The 20,676-nt window shown below is 38.6% G+C and overlaps 1 protein-coding gene across 3 annotated transcripts in view; it reads left to right on the top strand.

Annotated features, from left to right (window-relative positions):
• The window catches only part of LOC105927380 (zinc transporter ZIP11), a 226,682-nt gene that overhangs the window by 47,362 nt on the left and 158,644 nt on the right, over positions 1-20,676 (top strand). For all 3 annotated transcript variants that reach the window (XM_021317295.2, XM_012864105.3, XM_036142519.1), the window contains exon 4: positions 3,720-3,878. In XM_021317295.2, the coding sequence (XP_021172970.2) occupies positions 3,720-3,878 (159 nt within the window). The remainder of the gene's footprint in view (positions 1-3,719; positions 3,879-20,676) is intronic.

The raw sequence follows: 20,676 nt of genomic DNA, 5'->3' as shown, positions 1-20,676 counted from the left end.
GTCTTAGTACCTGTTTGGTATATTCAGTTGATCATACACCTGTCTACAATACTACAGAAGCCCTGACTTTTTTCAAGTCTTCCTATGAGAATTGATTCTGGCTTGAGCGCTAAGGGTACTAACACAAAATATTAATGTGATTTAGGTTTTCCTTTTGCTCACTTTGCATTTTGTGAATTGTTGAAAGTGGCGATTTATACTTTTGAAGGCATTCGTTATACCTCCCTTAAACGTTAACAAATTGCTGTTTATATAGAGGTCTACCTTCAATGAGTCATTGTGACCTAAGGTGTCTGATATGTGTGGATGCTTCTGATTGCTCACAAGATCTCCTTTCAAAAGTATAGTTCGTGTTTTGTGTGAAAGATATTTTTGAATTGCAGCTGTTTTATGGGAGTGTTTTTTCATGATCGTTTGGACAATTTGACTTTTTCTTCTCCCTCTCTGCCAGGTCATCTTTGCAAATAAGAATCAGTTTTTAATTGACTAACCTGGTTGAATAAACCTTTAAAGTTCCAGTCAGGTTCGACTGTATATGAACATCGACATGTTTTTGTCATCTTGGTGTCGCAGGTTTTTCCGCGGAGGTTCTGTAAAACTTGATATGTTACGTCTTTTTTCCCACTCACATTTTAGGTTGTCCTAGTGGATTTGAGTTTTCTCCATGAGGTTAAGTGATGTCACATGATTGACATCTAACTTGGATATTTTTTTACTTACTTTTATTTGAAAATGCTGAAGGATGACGTGATCTTTTAACCCTTTTTCTCATGTCTCAGAAATTAAATTTAGAAGCCTTCTCCACTCCACATCTTTCTTTTCAATTTTTTTTGCTTGTTCAGAGATCAATCGTTTTTTTTTTTTTTTTGTTCTCTTCTTTTAGAAAGCTGAGTAAGAAAGAGTAAATCTAATAGGATGGAGGGTATTTTTAGATAAAACATGTATTTTTCTTTGATGTCCCATCGTGAAACATTTTTCAAAGATGCCATCATTGATCCAGTTAGTTAGATCAGGGTAAAATAGATATTTGTATTATATCTTATATTCATATGACTCTTCCAGCAATCATCACAATTTATGTCTTACTATTTGGAAAACAAAATAAAGGAGAGTCTGGCTTCCTAACACATCGACAACCGCCCATGATATGACCAGACAGGCAGTGGCTTTGAGTTATGTCCATGTTAAGTTATGACATCCAAATGTAAAGTAGTTTCACTAAGCATAAAGGCTAGAAACCTTTATCAAATTTGTGCAAACAAATATGTGTAGCTCAGATTTTTTTAAGTGGGGTTTTATGGATAGTTTTTCTATAGACAGTGTCTTACCTGAAGTATCTTAAATAAGTTTGTAGTTTTTTACCTTTTTCTTACCAATTTGCATAATAAACTGAACTTGTGGCTAAAATAAATCAGTCTACAGATCATTTCATATTTATACCCGAAGGAAACAGGAAGTTGAGGATTGCACAATAAAAGTTCCTAGACAGTTTGACCCAAAATCGTATGTGACAACATTCCTTTAGCTACATGTATTTGGTAAGAACAGTTTGGGGATAGGGTGATAGAGTTGAGTTAATCTGGTGATGGCACAAACTAGTGCAACATTAGTACTTCATGACCACAGTCAAGTGTCATCATTGAGAAAGAAAAACAAGAAAGCCAGGAGCTTATTTCCATTGTTGTCCTACAGAAATATACATTTACTCAGTCATAGTCACTGCTTGTCGCATTAGAGAAATTCTATAATTTCCTTCCAAAGAATTCTCTTTAGAAGTGTAATGAAGATACTTCTGGACCATTTTACTCCGTTACAGTACAATTAAAACACAACCCAAAAATATTGGTTTCACTGTTTTTATAAGCTGGGATACCTCATTTATTATGATAAAATCTCCCTTTTAAAGAAGTATATTATATATGTTAATGAAATCAGTAGTAAACCCATATAAATCGTATTGTTTAAACACACTTATAAGTTTAATTCATATTTGCAGAGCAACAGAGTATTGTTTTGTGTAAATTCCCTACTCCATCTTATATTCTAAAAGATCTATTGGCTTTTCCATCTTACAAAATGGAAGCCCAGGCAGGTTAATGAGAAACTGGCTGGCAGTGCCCTGGACAATGAAGCGTTTCATTCTTAAAAGCAATCATTGTAAGAATTTGATTGGTGCCCACTTTCGACAGTTTGACACGAATCAGATTGGAATGAAAACGAGTTTTCAGCCCCCAGAATTATACTAAATCATGTACAATCAAGTTAGGCATTGTTATACAAAGCTGAATGCCCAAGGCTACAAGGTTACATCATGTGTGAGCTCAAGGTTGGTTGCGATCCAACAATATGCTGAAATTGCTTTTGATTGGCAGGATTGGCTGCTTATGGCTTATATTTCCCCTGCTGTTAAATTGTGCAAGAAGGCTGCTGTAAGAGGAGCAGCCGGAACTTAAATACATTTGTTTTAAAGATTTAAAGCTCACACATTTATTCACAGTAAAAAAGAAAGACCCTTTCTCATTACTGCAGTTTTAACGTTTGCATTGTCTTTACCAAGTTCTAGTCCAACTATAACCACACACTGCAAAGTCAGTCAGCAAGACATTTTTAAACCTGCCTAATTGAAAAAAAAAACATTTAAAGGGGTTTCAGGGATATTTGTCCCGTAATTAAGATGTATTAATAAGCTTTACAAACCGTCTATTGGGAACACTATTTTTCGCTGTGTCACAAGAGGGAACCCTGAACTTGGACACTGGTGTATAAGATAATATCCACACAAGAAGAACGTGGTGATAGTAGCTCTCTAATAAGTGATTTAAAAACTGTGATGAACCTTATTTGCTTTTCATTCCGCTATCATCTAGTTTTGGTAAATTTGGAATGAAAACATATTATAGCACACTGGGCTGCATTCAGATACCCATTATAATTTCTGCTGTTGGTTACTACTTGGTATTGGCAAGTCATGTTTAAAATATACTGCCAGTGAATAAAAGTACCTAAAAGTCTATGTGTGTGTGTCTATCGATCGATCTATTGATCTAGATATAGATGTAGATAGATATATATAGTGATCATCCCCAGATGTCTAGGAATGACAAATTGTACATAAAAAAACCTAAAAGCTAAGGTATAATTATAATTTTTATGCATGAGAAACTTCCTGTTTCTGCACAGCAGAGGCCTCCTGTTCCTTTGAAGATCGGGGTTGCTAGCTTTCTGTCATGGCGGTGATATTAACTGTTCCTTCCCGTCCGCCTGCGCTGTCTTGTTCCATCACTTGAAATCCCGATTAATCCTTAAACTAAAAATTCTGAAAGGTCTTTTGCAAATCAGGAAAGGTGCACCATCTTTGCCTCTATGACCCCCACCACTTTTCCTGTGTAAATGGAGGCCTTCAGGAAAGTATATGTCACTCCATTCTTAATTGAGCGATAATAACTGGCTCCAGATATATTTGGCATTTTCCCTTTTGAACACTGAATGTTTGTAGCTGTTTCCTAAACAATTTGGTTTGTATAATTCCCTGTACTGTTGTGAGCAGGGGTGGTCGGTGAGGTGGCATAATCATAAAGGCAGCAAAGATATGGAAAATCGTGCATGAATTTAGGATTAAGAGTTTAAAATGTGCATTGTATAACAATTCCTGTACAGAGCTATAAATAATATTTTTCTAACACTAAATTTCTTTCTTTTTCTTTTCTCTCACATCTCAGGTAATGCTGGCTGCTTCTTACTGGTCATTACTGGCACCAGCAATCGACATGGCTGAGGATTCTGGGAAGTACGGTTCATTTGCCTTCGTGCCAGTGGCTGTGGGATTCACACTTGGAGCAGCTTTTGTTTACTTTGCTGATCTGGCCTTGCCCCTGCTGGTAAGAACCTCGTGTTTATGTCTAAAAGGATAATGAGGAGGACTGTGCTGGTCAACATGTACTGAAAACATCAAATTGGCTGGAAGTACTGTACATACATAAATGACCTTGTCCTTTGGTCACATATTCTTTAGCAGTAGATATTTTCCAAGAAGTTTCTAGAAATAGTCAAAGATTGGCTCAGATAATTACATAATTGGTTGTGAGTGCTGCTGCTCTTCAGTGAATAGAAAACCCAAGCTAAGCACTTGATATGACCCATGAGGTAGTTATATATTTTGTAAGGACTGAATCAACAAGGACGTCTTTGCTGCTTATGCCTTGGAAACGTAGCATTCTTGGGTGGGTACCAGTTAATACTTCCTAGAAAATTAAAAGAAGAAAGAGGTTATAGGATCTATTGAAGTTTTCCCTCAGTTTATCCTGTTTTTAAAACTTCCATTATCTTTCCTTTTAAAGGCTACAGAATATGTTTAATCAAATAAAACATTACAAGATCAAAAAACAAAGGTTTGCCGTAGTCACATTAAAAGCTGTTTTAATATTGACCTTTATATAATGTGAAAAGTTACTTCTACACCAGGGGTTTCAAACTTCAGTCTTCCAGGGAAACTAAGTCTTCTTCAAAACACCGGAGTCCAATAATTAGGACATTAGCAGGACTCTGTAGGACAGCATTTAATTTTTTCAGGTCCTGGATCAAGGATAGATGTAAAAGTTACAGATCACTGGTCCTACAGAATGGTGTTTGTGACCCCCATCCTACACAAACATAATAAATTAGTAAATACTCAGATTAAAAACTGTCTGAAGCAACATGTTAATAGACTAGGGCTCTACAAATCATGTGTTTTCATGCATAATCAATATTAAATCAATATTTCTCATATAAGCTGAGTCATCTTCTTGCAGAGATGGCACACAAACATCCTTCCTCTGTCCTTACTTTCAGCAGCTCACATGAGAGCTGAGAATCAAAGCATGGAGCCATTGCTTCAAGTTTAAAATAAGGGCAAGTTCACTTGGGGGACCCTCTTTAGTTGAAAAGGCAAAAACAAAGGCATTGCTTGGGCTAATTTAGCTCTGGGGGAGACAGAAAGGACACACCGAAGGATGTTGATGAGCGCTTATGCAAGCTGGACATTTGATTACCTCTACAAACGAACGTACCTTTAAGACTGAGAGACTTGTTTATTAGAAGTGTAAAAAGCTCTGTAAAGCTACCATATCTACACAGCAAGGTAGTGAGCAGGCCAGATGGCTCAAGTTAGTGTAATCTGTTTAAACATTAGCCACTTGCTGCTAGCCTTATTATGGCTGCAACTCCCAGCGGGTCCGGATTGACACATGGCTGGCAAGACGACAGACAGTCCCATCAATTACGAGAGGACCGAAACCACAAAAGTACAGTATAACGAAGGGGTGAGTTAATGGGTATTCCCCACGCTCCTCACTGATCTATTCAGTAGGAAAGGAATTTGTGACTATAGCTAAAAGAAAAACAAGCAACATCAGAAAGAGATTTACAGACACCAACGTGAACAAGCAGTGTTAATTCATGTTTTAAAATGTGTTTTTTCGTTTGTGAATCCAAGGTACATGTGTTACTTCAAAAAGGTATATAAAGACTTTTAGTTACTTGTAGTTAAAGGTATAGTGGACAATTATTCTAGAAATGTAGGTAAGAAATGCCCAAGTCCGTTGAGAGCAGTGGTGCTACAATGGAGGGCTAACACTGATGCAACTGGATACATAAACACTAGAAGTGCGCATGCCCCACCAGCAAATGGAAATTAACAAGGAACAGGCACACACATTGGCGTTACGTGAGTTCATCTCAATGAGTGGCATGTCGGGACAACCAATAGATAAGGTGATCTTCCTGGAACGTGAAGCTGAGAAAGATCGTTTACTATAAGGCATCTGATTGGTTCTTTCCATTTGGACCGTATGGCAGGGATTGGTCAGAGTTTTTACAGGCCTACAGCTCTCACAGAGGTCTGATTTTTTTATTTATTTTCCTTTTTCTGAATACATAGTGTATTGACTACTCTCAGAGTGGAAGGACCATTTCACCCAGTATAAGAATTATTTCTGAAAAAGATTACCAACTATAGTTTTAAGTGTTATCTTTTCCAGGGTTGCGCTTAAAGTTAGTTTTTTTTATTCTAAAATACTTCTGAATCCCCTGATACTGCCTATTGAATTATTGTTGGGTTGATAAAAATACTGTTTTAGTCCTTTTAATCTAAATCAACATTATTGAAAATGGTATGTATTTTTCTTAGTGTCTGTATCAAGTTAGACATTTTAGTATCTTGATGACTCTAAAAGGGACTGAATGTTATTTTATGCCTCCATATGTCTACTTTCTAAATGTTTCTTTATTATACCTGACATGCCATATTTGGCATGTCAGGTCCTCTGCTAACAGCCTTCCAGTGCTTTAGAGATTGAATTTGGATTGTCAGAAATAAGTCTAATTTCTGGCAAAATTTGCTTTTGTGGATAAAAACAGAAGTAATAGTTTGTTTAGGGCTGGATTGTATTTTGCAAATAATTTGGTCCCATTGTCTTCACCAAGAAAAAATCACTGGGCGGTGTGTCAGGCTTTGATTTAAGCCTGACACACCGTTGGAGTGTCAGGCTTTGACACTTTTACGCTGAAGTAAAAATAGAAAGTAGGTGTTGAACTACACTGTGGAGTTGAGAGTTAACTGGTTAACTAGCATCAACTTTGGCTCTCATCAGTGCTAAACTAAAGGCCTTTTTCATAGTTGTTTATTATCTCTAATTTAAAATCAACAGCACTTCTAAATCATAACTGGAATGTTGCATTTTTTAACAGTGATTTCTTTTACAATGCTGTTTGAGATTTATGAGACCTTTGATTTATTTATGAAAGCTGAAAAAGGTATTATTTTCCATTTGGATGATTGTAAGATTAGAGTAGCCTAAAAACTGCAATAAGCAAACTAGTCACCCCTTTTTGCTGATTACATAGCCTGTAAAACACAGTGTTTGAATTTTTAAGACCTTTACTCTGACTTTTGAGGGAAAACATGAGAATTGTATAGTTGTTGAGAAATCATTAGACACCTACAAAAGACATGTTAAAGTCGGGCCATGGCCCTCAGCCGAGTAGGGAAAGAATACCAAACTGGTTCCTTACTTTTAATAAAACCAGTTGAGAACCTGCTTGAAGAGGAGCCAGCTCAGCTTAAACAAGGCTTTTGTATAAAAGCCCTCAAGTTTTAATCACCTCTCTGGGGAGGTTTAGGGAAAAGACCCTTTGCTCTTTTAGAGAGTGCATTTCTTGGCTGCCAAGGGAATGCCAGAATAAGAGCTTGAGTATGGACAGCATAAGAACACCTTTTGGTCTTGAATTCCCTCAGCTGATGGTTGACCATACAACCAGTTGTCAGATATGTGACAAAAATTTCTTGAATGGATGTATATTTCTGAGATGCTCAAAGACTTTGACAGGGCTTCCAGCAAGTGTCTTCTTATTATACCCAGAGTCAACTCTAACTCATCTTGGGTGTTTTCTGGTCATGACCTCTGAGATCCTCTTCCCTAACGACTCATCAGTTTCTTCAGTGTTTAGCTTTAAAGGTGACCTATTATGCTTCCTTACAAACATGTTCATTTCATTCTTTGCACAAAATCATTCTCAGATAATGAGATTTCACCCCCCATCAAACTGATGTTTACCGGAAACCCACACACACAGACCAATATCTGCGTTTTGATTCACGTCACCCACTGCTGCAAAAACGACTCACCAGAACTGACAAAGACTCCTGGATAGGTGTCGAACCGTTTTCAGAAAGAACTGAGTGAAAGTCCCTGTTGCCTCCTTTTTAAGCCAGTTTGCTGTTGTGATGACCTGGATAATTGAGAATTTGCACAGGCATGCGTAGCCTCCTGCACAAGTATCAAGGATCGGCCCAGTCAAAACAAAATGAATTGGTTTGCTTGGTGAGGGGTTGGGTTCGGCAACTGTGATGCAATAATTGGGAGGTTTTTGAAACGGCAAATTTTTAGACATCAACATTACATTTACTTATTGGCAAAAAAAACGGCAGGATGTTTTTTTTTTTTTTCTTTTTTCACTTGGACTATTTCTAAAAGCAGTAGAGACCTAAATGGAAGTGAGAAAATGTACAAAAAGTTAAATTTTCACAATAAGTCACCTTTTAAAATTCTAACATACTTATTTTCTCAAGCTTTTTGCTAGGCTTGTGTATTTGGTTTTGGAAATGTTTGCCTTCTTTGTTATTTAACCATTTTTACTTTGTTCCTGGCATGATTTTCTTTTTAGGATATCACTTCGGAAAGCTGTCTTAGTCTCTATGCACTTGCTCTTATGCTGCTTGAATTACTTTTTCATAATTTTTATTGCTTGATTTTATTTTATATCCTTCCTATCACATTGAGTCGACGGATGTTGTATGAAATGGGCTCTATAAATAATTTTGACTTGACTTGTCATCTAACCGAGTTGAAGGCCTTCTTTATAGGGACTCTTGTTTTCCTTCTCCCTTTGACTGATCTTTTACAATTTCAGTTTCTGTCTAGATGGGTTTTTTGGGACCCTTTTTGATGGCATAATGGGGCTAGACACCATGTCATTACTAAGGTGGCATAGAAACCGTTCAACTATAACAGTTGATGTGTTATTTTATGGTGTGATGTTAGATTTTTACACTTACCAAAAGCAGTTCTGAAGATTGACACTATTTACTTCATATGGTTTTAGCTTCACTTTCAGAAAATATGGAAAAAATTGAAATTGAAGAGTCATTGAGAATCTAATTAATATCAACCCTTTAAAGGGGTCTGAGCATTTTTTATCAAAACATTTCTGTGTTGTTGGATTTGAGCACCAGAGAAGAGGAGAGGCACAAACTGAGAGGGGCAGAAATTCTCCACTGCTAGAGTTTGAGCATCAGAGAACAGCTGTTGCCTTAAGCTCCTGCAGTCACACCGGGACAGCAGCAGTGACACAAATTACATATGAGGGAGCCGATGACACCATGTCTACTTGGACAACACGACACACACTTGAACAAACACGGCATCCGCGTGAAGTCCAGGCGGAACAATGGGGACGAAAAGCAGAACATGACACATACTTTCTTATGTTAAGTACAATATACTACATAGATCCTGCATGGTGGCTCTCAGCTCTACATGTCTCCTACGGCATTTCTGTCTTTGTTTTTCTGCTATAAGTTCATATTTTGTTCTTAACAATAAACATTGAAATTTTACCAATATAAATTATTATAATGGTCAATTCTGTTGTTTAGGGTATAATTTGTAGGAAGACAGAAAATGGGAAATACCCACTCATGATTATTTATAACCCCCTTACAATGGAAAAGAACCTAGAAGGTTCTCCTCTCCTGGAGTTCTGAAAGAATGACCATGGGGGTCATGGTCATCTTCCTGAATGAAGCCGTTCTCCTACGATCGCTCAGTTTAGACCGCCGGTCAGTTGTAGAAAGAGTCCTGGTGGTTTCTTGCCTCTTCTATGCATGGATGATGGAGGCCATTGTGCTCACTTGGACATTCGTAGAAGCAGATTCTTTACCCTACCCCAGCTTTTTACCTTGAGACAATCCTGCCTCTGAGGTCACCAGCCTATTCCTTTTGGTTTCATTCTTGGTTTGTGCTTCGACATGCACTATCAACAGTGGGACCTTTATATAGACAGCCGTTTGCCTTTCCAACTCCTCTCCTGTCACCTCAATTCCTCACATGTTGCCTAAGATTAAGCTGTAGAAACATCTCAAGCATGATCAGTTGGAACACAGAGCACCTGAGCTCAATTTAGACCATTTTCAATTCAGCTATAAAATGGAAAGAAATTATACTGAATAGTTTTAATGAAAGCTCCTAAAGTGAGTTTGGGATTAGCTAATATCACTGTTTGCAGGTTAGTGCTTTAGAGAAATTAAAGGTTGGAAGTAATTTCATGCTTTAATGCACACTTTTACTTGTTACAGTAAAATGGCCACATAATTCAATGTTTGGCACCTATTAAATATGATGCTATTTGTTTCTTTATTGCTTTGAAAACACATATAGGACACTGTCAGCAGCACCCTATGATAGGTTCAGTCTTGATTGTAGCTGTTTGGATCTCACTTATGTCATGTACATATTTTCTCTCCTTTTTTTAGCCAGTGGCTAAATAAATACTAGCCGTTCCTTTACCCCCTTTGCTATACCAGTACTCCATCAGTTTTCCCAGATAAGGGGTAGTGGACTTCAGAGATGGTGGCTGGAGTCTCAGATTTAGACCTAAGATCTTAAAGACCTGGACAGACTTCAGAATTGACTCAGACTGACGACAAAAACTTAGAATTTTTAACAAGGAAATTGTCACGCCATGCATCATGTGAAAGAAAGACGACAAGTAAGCCACAGGCCACAACTTTTAGAGGAATGTGCGTATTCTCCTGAGACAGGGTACATTTCATTTCTTAGCCAGGGACATTTACCAGCCCAGGGGTTTTTATGGCTCATAACAATCTGTTCATGAAAGCTGTTGCTTCAGGAAAATGACCTAACTCAGATAGGAATACATAGAAGTCGCCCAAAGCCTTTTTATCAAATTCTTTTTTACTCTTACCACAGTAAATTTTTTGGAAGGCCACTTCTTACTTCTACATGAGTAAAAACTATATCAAAGTAATGCTACTTTTACTTAGGTACAGTTTTTGTCTACTCTACCCAACTCAAGTAAAACACAATAGACGAACAACAAAAACTCCACCTTCCTGAGTCCATTCAGCTGTCTGCTTTATTCTTGTAAAATATTTTCTTTCGAGATAGACCCGCATGAATGGATCAAATGAAACAGACCCCAAATGTCCAAATAATGACGGAATAAAGTTAAGACCAAAATTATTTAAAACTCTGATGGCTCTTGCTGCTGCTCTGCTAACACGAACTGCAGCAGGTATTACTGATGGCCACGAGCTGTGAAGGAAGTGCATGCTGGTGTGTCGTTCCGTTACTTCTCTGGATGTATTCCCACAGCGGAGCGTTGCTTTGTGCGGTTCGAAGGGCGCTGTATGTTGAGCTAATAACAGCTACCATTAGCTAATGTGGTTCGGGTGGTTTATGGCTGCGTTGATGCATGTTCAAGAGCTTTTCTGACTTTTCTGTTTTGCTCTCAAACATCCGTGACGTACTGACCGTGAGCGTAACGGCCTAAGTTCAGCGTAACTTTGATAACTTTCGGTCGATTACGCTAACATGCGCTGGCGAGAACCCTGTCTTTTTTGGAAAGGGGCCATATTTAAGTACGTTGTGATGGCTTGTTAAGTCATACTTGAAAAAGTTTATGCAATTAAGGTCTGCTGTTGGGTAGCAGGGGAAAATGTTCTTGTTCCTGCCATGTTGCTTAACCGCATAGGTGTTTGAGCATGTGCTTTGTCTTCAAATGGTAAAGCAAATTTCTTGTATTACCTTTGTTTGCTATCACAGTCACTCGACATATCTTGCAAAGTAATGTTTTCTGTTCAACCTCTGATCTAATAAACCCAAACAAGTCCAAATGGCTACTAGCACCTTCTAAAGTTGCTAGTAGCCATTTCTTTACCGACTCCTCCAGCTTAGCTGTCTCTGTGCTTGCAACCATGTGTAGGCAGGTGCGATGACGTAACAGACGATAGGACGGTAGGGAGCAAATCTCTACCGTAGGCCATATTCATATTGTTTCTACCGTCTATTGCATATACTGCGCAGCCCTAATTTTAGCTAAAATATAGATGCCCAGAAGATTCCCTTTAAAACAATTCCATATTTCCTGGATGTGGGGATGTATGGAAACCCCTTTATTTTTTACTATCACATGCATCTATGTTTGCATCCTATATAACAACTGAAAGAAAGACTACACCATTATTATATATACCAGTGGACTTGTGTTAGTTTGCCATCACTTATGCCATTTTATCTTGTATTTCTACTTGATGCAGTTGTTTTGTGGTTTTACGTGAACTCCCTGTTGCCCTAGTTTGTTTCTTCTTTACCACATATTCCATAGCTCCTTTGTTTTTCTTTTGCCCTCTCTTGTCTTGGTGGTGTGAGATGTGTTCCCAGACTGGAAAGTGGGGGGCTGATGCCCCCCCCCCCCCCCCCCCCACAAACACTGCTGGGGGCAATCAGTGTTTGAACAGCTGCTGGTTTCACTTTTACGGGGTCTTCAACAAACAACAGGGCTGAATGAGAAGAATGATGAAGGAAGCGCGAGATGAACACAGTGGAGGAAGACAGGGGGAGAAGGATGAGAGTGATGAGTTAACAGTGGGACTAGAGGCGAGGATGTAACAAGGGAAGCAAGCTTGGTAGAGAGCAGGAAGGGGCAGAAATTGGCTTTTATCCTGGTGATGAAACCAGGTAACCAGAATGCTGTGGAACTCTTCCAGTAATACATTTTATTGCTTCTCTAGTGTTCCCTTCGATGTTTAGTGCTCTACCCTTCCTGAAAATGTAATCTAAAGGCACAAAATGGAAATATGGATAAAGGACTTCCGCAAAAAACACAGAAATTAATTTGTTTATTCTCAATTCACCTTTTATCTCTAAAGTGCCTGTGAGAGAACGGAAAACATGAACAGGAGTACTGAAAGCAATGGATATATGTGCCAAGAGAGACATGTTGATTTATTAAGTTTCTATCATACTGAAAGAGAGAAATTGTAATTTATCTTCTTCATTCATGCTGTCAATACATTTTTTACCTTTTTTTTGTAAACAATTTACTGTAACCGCACTGTCCAGTCTATAGGTAAATAAGAAAACACAGATTATGTTCGATGTTCATTGACAGGCAGTAAAATGTCAAATCAGGTGTTTTTATAAGTTATTATATTCTAAGTAAGACATTTTGGCTACACACCTCATACCAAGGAAAACATACTGCAAAAAGGTGAATGAGCAAATTATAGGGAATGCTGCAATCTGTTGGAAATGAATAGATTACAGAAAGCTTTTTCTGTTTCGAGTTGCCTTACCTTAAGGAGAATTATTGAAGTTGAACATGTCATACCACTGCAACAGTGTTTCCTGTTCAGCCCTGTATGTTGGCATATGGGAAAATATATTTTATAATACATCTAAATTAAGTGAATCTGGTGGAATCTGAAGACCTGTCACATTGATAAAGTGTAAATTTTTGATGTCCAGCAGTTAGGATACATTAGTTTTTCTCTGATTCTCTGATATCAATATCCTATTTTGCATTCCTGACAAATTTAAGGGTCAACTGACCCTGTGGGAACAAGTGCTCTATTCAACTCTGTACGAGTGTGCCAAGTGGACACCAAGCATTTGCCATGTAGAGGGTTATTGGATCTTTTTCAGTGAAGATAGAGTGTCTGCATAGAGTAGCATGAGAATTGATGTTTTGTTACATCAATTCTGTAGTAGGGGTGCAAATGTGCAGTTTATACAGCTTCTTAAAGTTGTGATGCTTCAAAGGGAGGTGCTGAGAAGATATTTTGATCAGATCCAACCCCCTAAGCTGTTTTGTTCTTTTGCAGAGAACTTTGAGTACCCCCCAGATGACTGAGCTTCTCATCCTATTTACAAGGCTAAGTAAAATATTGAGCAGAGCAAGCTCATTTCAGCCAATTGTATCTAATTTAATTAATTTCAATTCAGTTTATTTATATTGTGCCAGCTCACAACCTGTCATCCCAAGGCACTTTACAAAGTCAATTCTATCAAATCATACAGACAGATTGGTTAAAAAGTGTTTTAAATAAGGAAACCCAGCAGATTAAATTTTAATCTTTTGGTCATATTCCTTATCTGCTGGCCCTAGATGTGGGTTGGAACACAGACAGGCTGGTAAATGATGTGCTTCACTTTTTGGCTCAGCTATTTCAGCTGTTTGTTCAGACCAGAGCCATGGCCTCCATCCTAATTGAGTTGACATGATTTGCAAACTTTAATATTCCATCCTGATTGACTTGTTTTCATGCAACACAGAAGTGTTAGGCTTTCCATATTTAACAATTAAATTTCGTTCTTGCAAGTCTGTAGAAAATTAGACAACAAAAGGATATTCAAAAACAGTCCTGTTTTCTGCCAAAAAAAAAAAAAATGCATAGTCTACCTTTAGGCTCAGGTATGACTTGGCACCACGGCTCTTATTTATAAAATATTGCGTAGAATCAATACTAACTGTACATATACAAAACCGGAAATGGCGTACACTAACAAAAAAGCCTGATTTATAAAACCATGTGCACACAGACCGGCATACTATTTCCCTTTATATATCACAACTGCACCTTTCTTTTTGAATGACTGTGCATGTGCAAGACTGTCGTAGCTACTCTTCCGCTCCTCAGGGGGATCGTGTGGAAAAAACCCTTCCCAAATCCACTCTGGCCTTAATTCTTTCTACTGAGCTCTTCTTCTTCGTCTCATAAACATGAAAGCGGTTTGTTTGTTGTGATTCTCAGCGATGTTCAAATTATACGGTGAGAGCAGCGAAGCTACAATTAACGGCTAACACCGAAGCTAACCGCTAACCTAGCCCCTAAGCTAACCGGATACATAAACACTAGAGGTGCGCATGAGCAGAAACTAGAAGCGCGCTTGCACGGAAACTAAGCGAGAGCCGGAACAAAACTCTTTGTGTTTCTACTGGCCTACAGCTCGCCCCTGAGATCGAAATTTTTTTTTTAACCTCCTTTTTCTGAATAATGTATTGACTACTTTCATGATGGAAGGACAGTTTTACCCAGTATAAGAAAAAGTGTTTCTGAAAAGGATTACTAACTATAGCTTTAATAAATGAGGCCCTAGATGTTAGAAAGAAAGAAAGAAAGAAAGAAAGACATTGAGAACATCTCTTTGGAGTTTATGCTTGAGACGCACAACATTCACTGCAGTTCATATCTTTAACAGTGGATATCGCTGCAGATAAAATCTGCCTGTGCTCAACAGTTGGAAGCAGAAGACGACTCTAATGGAAAAGACTAATGACAGCATTTTTGTTCAGAAGTGTTAATTGTTGCTGTTTTTTTTTTTTAAGTATATGCAACATCTTTCAACGAAGGTTTCTTCTGTGAATATATTTAACCATGCATAAATATGTAAAAGCAAACATGCTTTCAGATCCTACCGTGTGGGCATTCCTATTTGGTAAGCACCACCTGCATTCGATTTAAAAAGTTACAACCATGGGGATGTGCCTGACTAGGCTTAGTGACACAAAACAAACAGTGTAAGCATGAAGCCAGAGTTCCAGGAACAAATTTACTCATGTACGGGAAGAACAACTTTATACAGAAAGACCCCAGGCAAGAATTCAAACCCAGGACCATCTTGCTGCAAAGCAACAGTGCTACCTACCAAGCCACGGTATGCATGTAGTTATTTCTTTGTTGTTTCATATTCTTTACCCTTGTCGAGGTCTTTTGCCATTGGTTTAAATATTCAGTGGTTGACACTGGTAAGACTCTAACTAGTGCACTAAAATTGTCTCGTCTTGGTTGTTTCTTCTGTCATTTTCACTTTTGTTTGTCTTTTTCTTCCAACTTCCATAGGGCAGATAATTTTGGAGCAAGCTGTTGCAAGATAAAGTGGTTTTATAAAGAGGATTCTACACACTGCAAGAAAAGATTTAGTTTAAAGGCCAGGAGAATACACAGGAAAAGTAATGAACGTAGGCACAGACAGATGATGTCTGTGCCATTGTTCCATTGGCATTTATTGTTTTGAAACCCCTCCCCGTGCTCTTCATAAAACGTGTGAGGATTCTGTTGTGTGTGTATATGCAGGGCAAAATACAGTATGTGTCTGGTCACTTATTACCTCCTGTCTCCTGTTCTATGACATATGGCCATAATATCACACAGTCAAGGGAGGCAAAGAAAGTCTTTACAGGCTAGAGTTTGGCTCATTGCATCTTGGTATATGGTAAATGTACTGATTTATGTTTCTTGTCCTCCGGGTACACAGGGTATTTAATCTTGAGTTTAGAAGATACAATGACCAAAGCAAACGCATGCCATCTTCACTGTTTGCAGTGTCTGGGCTATAACTGGGCACACAGTGTCTCACCCACTGAGATTGTGTAACAGAGCACTGCTGTATTTGTCAAATCCAGACAAGCAGCTTATGTGTAAACTTTGTTTTTTGGTTTGCTCGTATTTGCCAAGTGAAAGAAAAGTTGGTACAATCAAATCCATAAATACAACTTACGCTTCATTTAGTTCCCTAAACGACCCCACTTATTTGTTGATATTACAAAGAGATAAGAGTTGTTCGATCATTTTGATTTATATCTATTTATCAACTATTGTCATATTAATGTGATTAATTGTACAGGAAAATTTGTCAAGTTGTAAAAAAGAAGAAAAACTTTTCTGAGAATTTTTTTTAATGAGCTAATAGTTTCTGCATGGGAGTGCAGACGGTAGCACTGTTGCCTTGCAGCAAGAAGGTCTTGGGTTCAAATCCCAGCATGGGATCTTTTTCTATGGAATTTGTGTGTGTTCTGTCTTGTAACTCTGAGTTCCCCCCACAGTCCAAAAGCATGGCTGTCAGCTGAACTCTTTACTGTATATTGTGTTGCGGTGTGAGCGTTTGCGTGCATGGTTGTTTGTCCTGTGACTCTCTGTGTTGTCCAGTGAAGGACTGGTAATCTGTCCAGTGTTATACCCCGCCTCTCGCCCAATAACTGCTGGAGATAGGCATCAGCCCCCCCACCAACCCCGCAGGGATAAATGGATGGAATACAAACAGGTTTATTAATAAAGAGAGTCTGTTCTACATGCCAAACCACTCTGCAATCAGATAACGTTTTGATCTGGAATATATTTATAAGGTTCCTTTTAGTACATCTGGGTGTGACCATTAAAGAGCCTAAAGGGTTTTAGAGCATGTCATGTTTGCATAAGCATACTGAGTAGGACTCTGTGTGATCTGATTATAATGCTGAGTAGGGGTGTAACAAGATCTTGTGATCTTAACACGGCACAACATATCTTGTCAAAGTGAAGCCTGTATCTCAAAGCGCCGTCCAGTTGCTCTCAGCATGTGACTCTGGCTGGTGAATTAAGTGTGATCTATTATTATGAGCCCTGGATGTGAAGGTGAGTGCTTAATGGCCTTATCATGCCTGTTTGGGTTGGTTTAAGCAAGCTGCTAGGATCTTGCAAACAAGCACATACTACTTTTAGCTCATCTAAACCGCAGTGTTCCACCCAGATATATACAGAACCTCTTGGATGGGGCGGTAATATTCTGGATTCGACACTTTTTTGGATAACCCACAAAAAACAATGAGAAAGATTTCTCATAAGGATATGGATTTGCTTTTTGCATATAACAGACTTACTCACAAGATTCCTAGCACACCCTAGTAGCAGCCTGACTTCTTGTCAGGCTGCTACTACTTTTAATTTCCTTGTCTGCAGTGTTTTGGTTACTCTCTAGTGTAGAAATAGAAACTTTGTCTTGTCCTTCTATAAATGGTGCTCATAAATGGCTGGGAAGTAGCAGTGCCAGTTCAGTATGTTTAGTCATCTGGGCTGTCAAGAATAGAGCCAGGAAAACATGGCCTGTTTCCCGTCACTTACCATTTTACATCCATATCTGGCATCCATCAGGTTTCTTGGTCCCAGAGGGTGTCACAGTCCTACCCTGACAGAATGATGTCCTTTTTGAAACCTCCACACAAAAGAGCTAATCTGTCTTAACCAAACTACAACTTAACCTATAATGAGAAGCTTTGTATTGAAGTTGACACGGTTGTTGGATTATTTCACACTTATTATGATTTAACTGTGGTTGTTTGGATCAGCTGTCGTCAGAGTAAAGAAAATCGGTGTGTTGGTTATGATTTGGTTTTGTCTTTTCACTGTCAAAGATACTCTAAAAGTTGAATGATGTTTTGAGGTGGGTATTGATATAAGTCTTCAAGTAAATAAGGAAGGGCTATTTTTTATGAAATGGTAGTGAAAAGATGAAATGTGTTTCAAGACATAACATGGCTGTCTTTGTTTTAGCGAAGCTCATTTATTCTGATCTACAACATAAAACAGGAAAGTGGGACAAAAAAATCTATTAATGTTATTAAAATAATCTGATGTGGAAAAAAAGTACCACTTCTAAATTTATCTGAACTTATATAGCACGTTTCTATCTAAACTGTCCTCTCAAATTGCTCTTATACTGCAGATTTAAATCACCATTTGGACACACATTAGCATACACTGATCTGCAGATTGTTTTTTGAGGATTAACATCTTGCTCTAGAACAATTGACATGTGATTGTGGAAGCTGGAATTTAACGCACAACTCTCAGAATACTGGACAACTACGCTTGTTTAACTGCAGCTACCCCACCCTTCTAGTGACAGGTTTATACACTGTAGAATAAAGTGGAGGGACTGTGCTATCAGGCAGAGGCCGAAGCATCTGACAGTCTTTGTATCAGTAGGTGAAGACTTCAAACCCAGAGGAATCTGCTTGAATACATTACACATTACCAGCAAATGTTAAGTTATTTGATCTGGGTAAAAAAATAAACAATTGAACAAAATTTGATTCTGTTGTCTGGTGAATAATGATGACTTATTAGCATTCTTCAACTGTAAGAAACCAAACAACACTTTGAAGAGTAGCAACGCCTGTCACTTCCCAAGCAGCTGGGGAACTTACCTAGGAAATCTGTCTGACATCTGTGTGAAATATTTGTAATCCTAACTATTTATGGCCTTGATCATTTTAATGTACATTTCAGACCAGTTTAGTTTCTAAAAGAGGAGTTTGAAGGTGTGTAATGCTCAATTTATTTTAAATTTAAAATAAGTTCGGTACATAACTCCGTAAAAGGCTCATGACATTAATTACGAAATTAAAATGGTCACTTTAAGACATTCACAATTGTGGGCAAATGATCATACTTTTAACTAAATTACAACTTTACCAAAAGTAAATGTATTGCAACTAACTTTTATCGATAAAAGTCCAAAAAAAAAGAAGCAACTTTTGGAAAAACTTGTAAAGCAATACCCAAACAGAAATGGCTCCAAATAAATCTGCCGACCCTGTGACCTGAAGGGAATAGTTTGAAATCACAGCATGGGTTTATATATACTTCTTTTCTCCTGCCAGACTCAATTCACCTCAGCTGTGCATGTAACTCTTTTCAAGCAGGAATCCATTTCAGAGTTCTTAACAGAACCAAAGCAGAACACGGGGGAGGAAATAAAAGAAATATATAAAAGCTTGAAAACTAACACGACTCATAAAAGCAATTTGCTCGTAACAGGAAAGAAAAAGTTCCGCTCTGACAGACTCTCGTTTCCCATTAGATCAAATGGCTTACGCAGGGAGTCATCAGCCGTGACAAATGATAAACAGAGGCGTTGCAGCTGGACCCATGGCTGTATGTCGGATGTTTCTATCAGATCCAGCCGAGCTCTCCTGACGTGGCATATGCAGCATGATCAGCTCCGCTCTCCGAGTAATCTTAAAGTATTAACAGAATAAGCATATTTAACTAGGGTGAGTTCAATGAGAGCGAAACGGTGCTCCGTTTCGCTCTCAAAGTGCTACAAAGTGAGGCTGTTTTGAACTGTTTTTGGGGAATTGTGTCAGTGGTGCTCAGAACTGAAGATGAAATGTGAATCAAGAAAAAAGATGCAGTAAATCAAAGAAGTAAACAGAGTTGTACTCTCATTTATTTAATATATTCTGATGGCATGGCCCAACAGCTAATATGACAGCCACTTGACAAGATGATTCATTCCACTGGTTTCTTGTTTGTTTACCCTACTTGTTTTTGGCACAGGAGGAACCCAGAGATCGCCCTTTTGGGATGTTTGACGATGTCCAGTCGAGTAAAAGCTCAGCGTGAGTCATTTGACCAAATGCGTCAGTGGCTTTTTGAGTCAGCAAAACATCCCAGCTTGTGACAGAAGATTGCTCTTTGCATCTTAACATTTTTCAGTTTTATTGAGGAAAAACAAGATTTCAGCATTCTTTGTCCTCACTTTATTATCTGAAGGTCAGATTACTTTTACTTTGGTATTTGCTTTAATTTATTTTGTTGTGGCTAATAACGAAATCTCTTTATCAAAATGCTTACGTCAATCAGTAGGTGGCCACTAAAACGAGAGTAGGCATGCTGGAAGTGCAACACACTCCTTTTAACCCATAACCTCTTCAGACGGTTCAGGATGGAGTGTCCATTGTACAGCAGCGTCAGTACATCCTTGTGGCATCCTGTCAGAGTGCGAGGTCGCGATGGCCCAGCTGTGGTTCAGATGACAGCACCAATAGGTGTTGTAGAAGTTGGTAGATGCCTCAGGGTAATATCAGCAGCTCCTACCTTTTGTTAGGCCAGGGAACACCTGCCAGGAGGTAGCTTCAGATCTCTACTAACGCCATGGAAGTTATGAGAGATGATCTGATTTGGACAGACGTTTTTCATCTCCCCCAAGGGATCACACAAACAACACTCAGCCCAGATGTTGTGATGTCGAGCCCAGCAGCAGAGAGAGTACGAGTAATTAAAGCGTAGCTGCATCAAACAATTTCAAGCAGTCCCCTCCTAGTACCTGTGTTGGGTTCAGGGAAGCTCGCTAAGCTGTGTCCATTCTCCCCCCGTAAATCAGAGTGAGAGGGCTCGTAGAAAAGCCAGCTTTCCAACTGCACAGAGCATTCACTGTGACCAGGACAAACCTTCAGAGGGCAATTAAAGGGCAGGAAACAGCTCAGAGGGGATGGCACATGGAGCATAACATGGCA

This window comes from Fundulus heteroclitus, chromosome 10, assembly GCF_011125445.2.
Source record: "Fundulus heteroclitus isolate FHET01 chromosome 10, MU-UCD_Fhet_4.1, whole genome shotgun sequence".
NCBI classification, from domain to species: domain Eukaryota; kingdom Metazoa; phylum Chordata; class Actinopteri; order Cyprinodontiformes; family Fundulidae; genus Fundulus; species Fundulus heteroclitus.
Note: the sequence above shows the minus strand (reverse complement) of the source record. Positions and strands in the feature narration are given on the sequence as shown.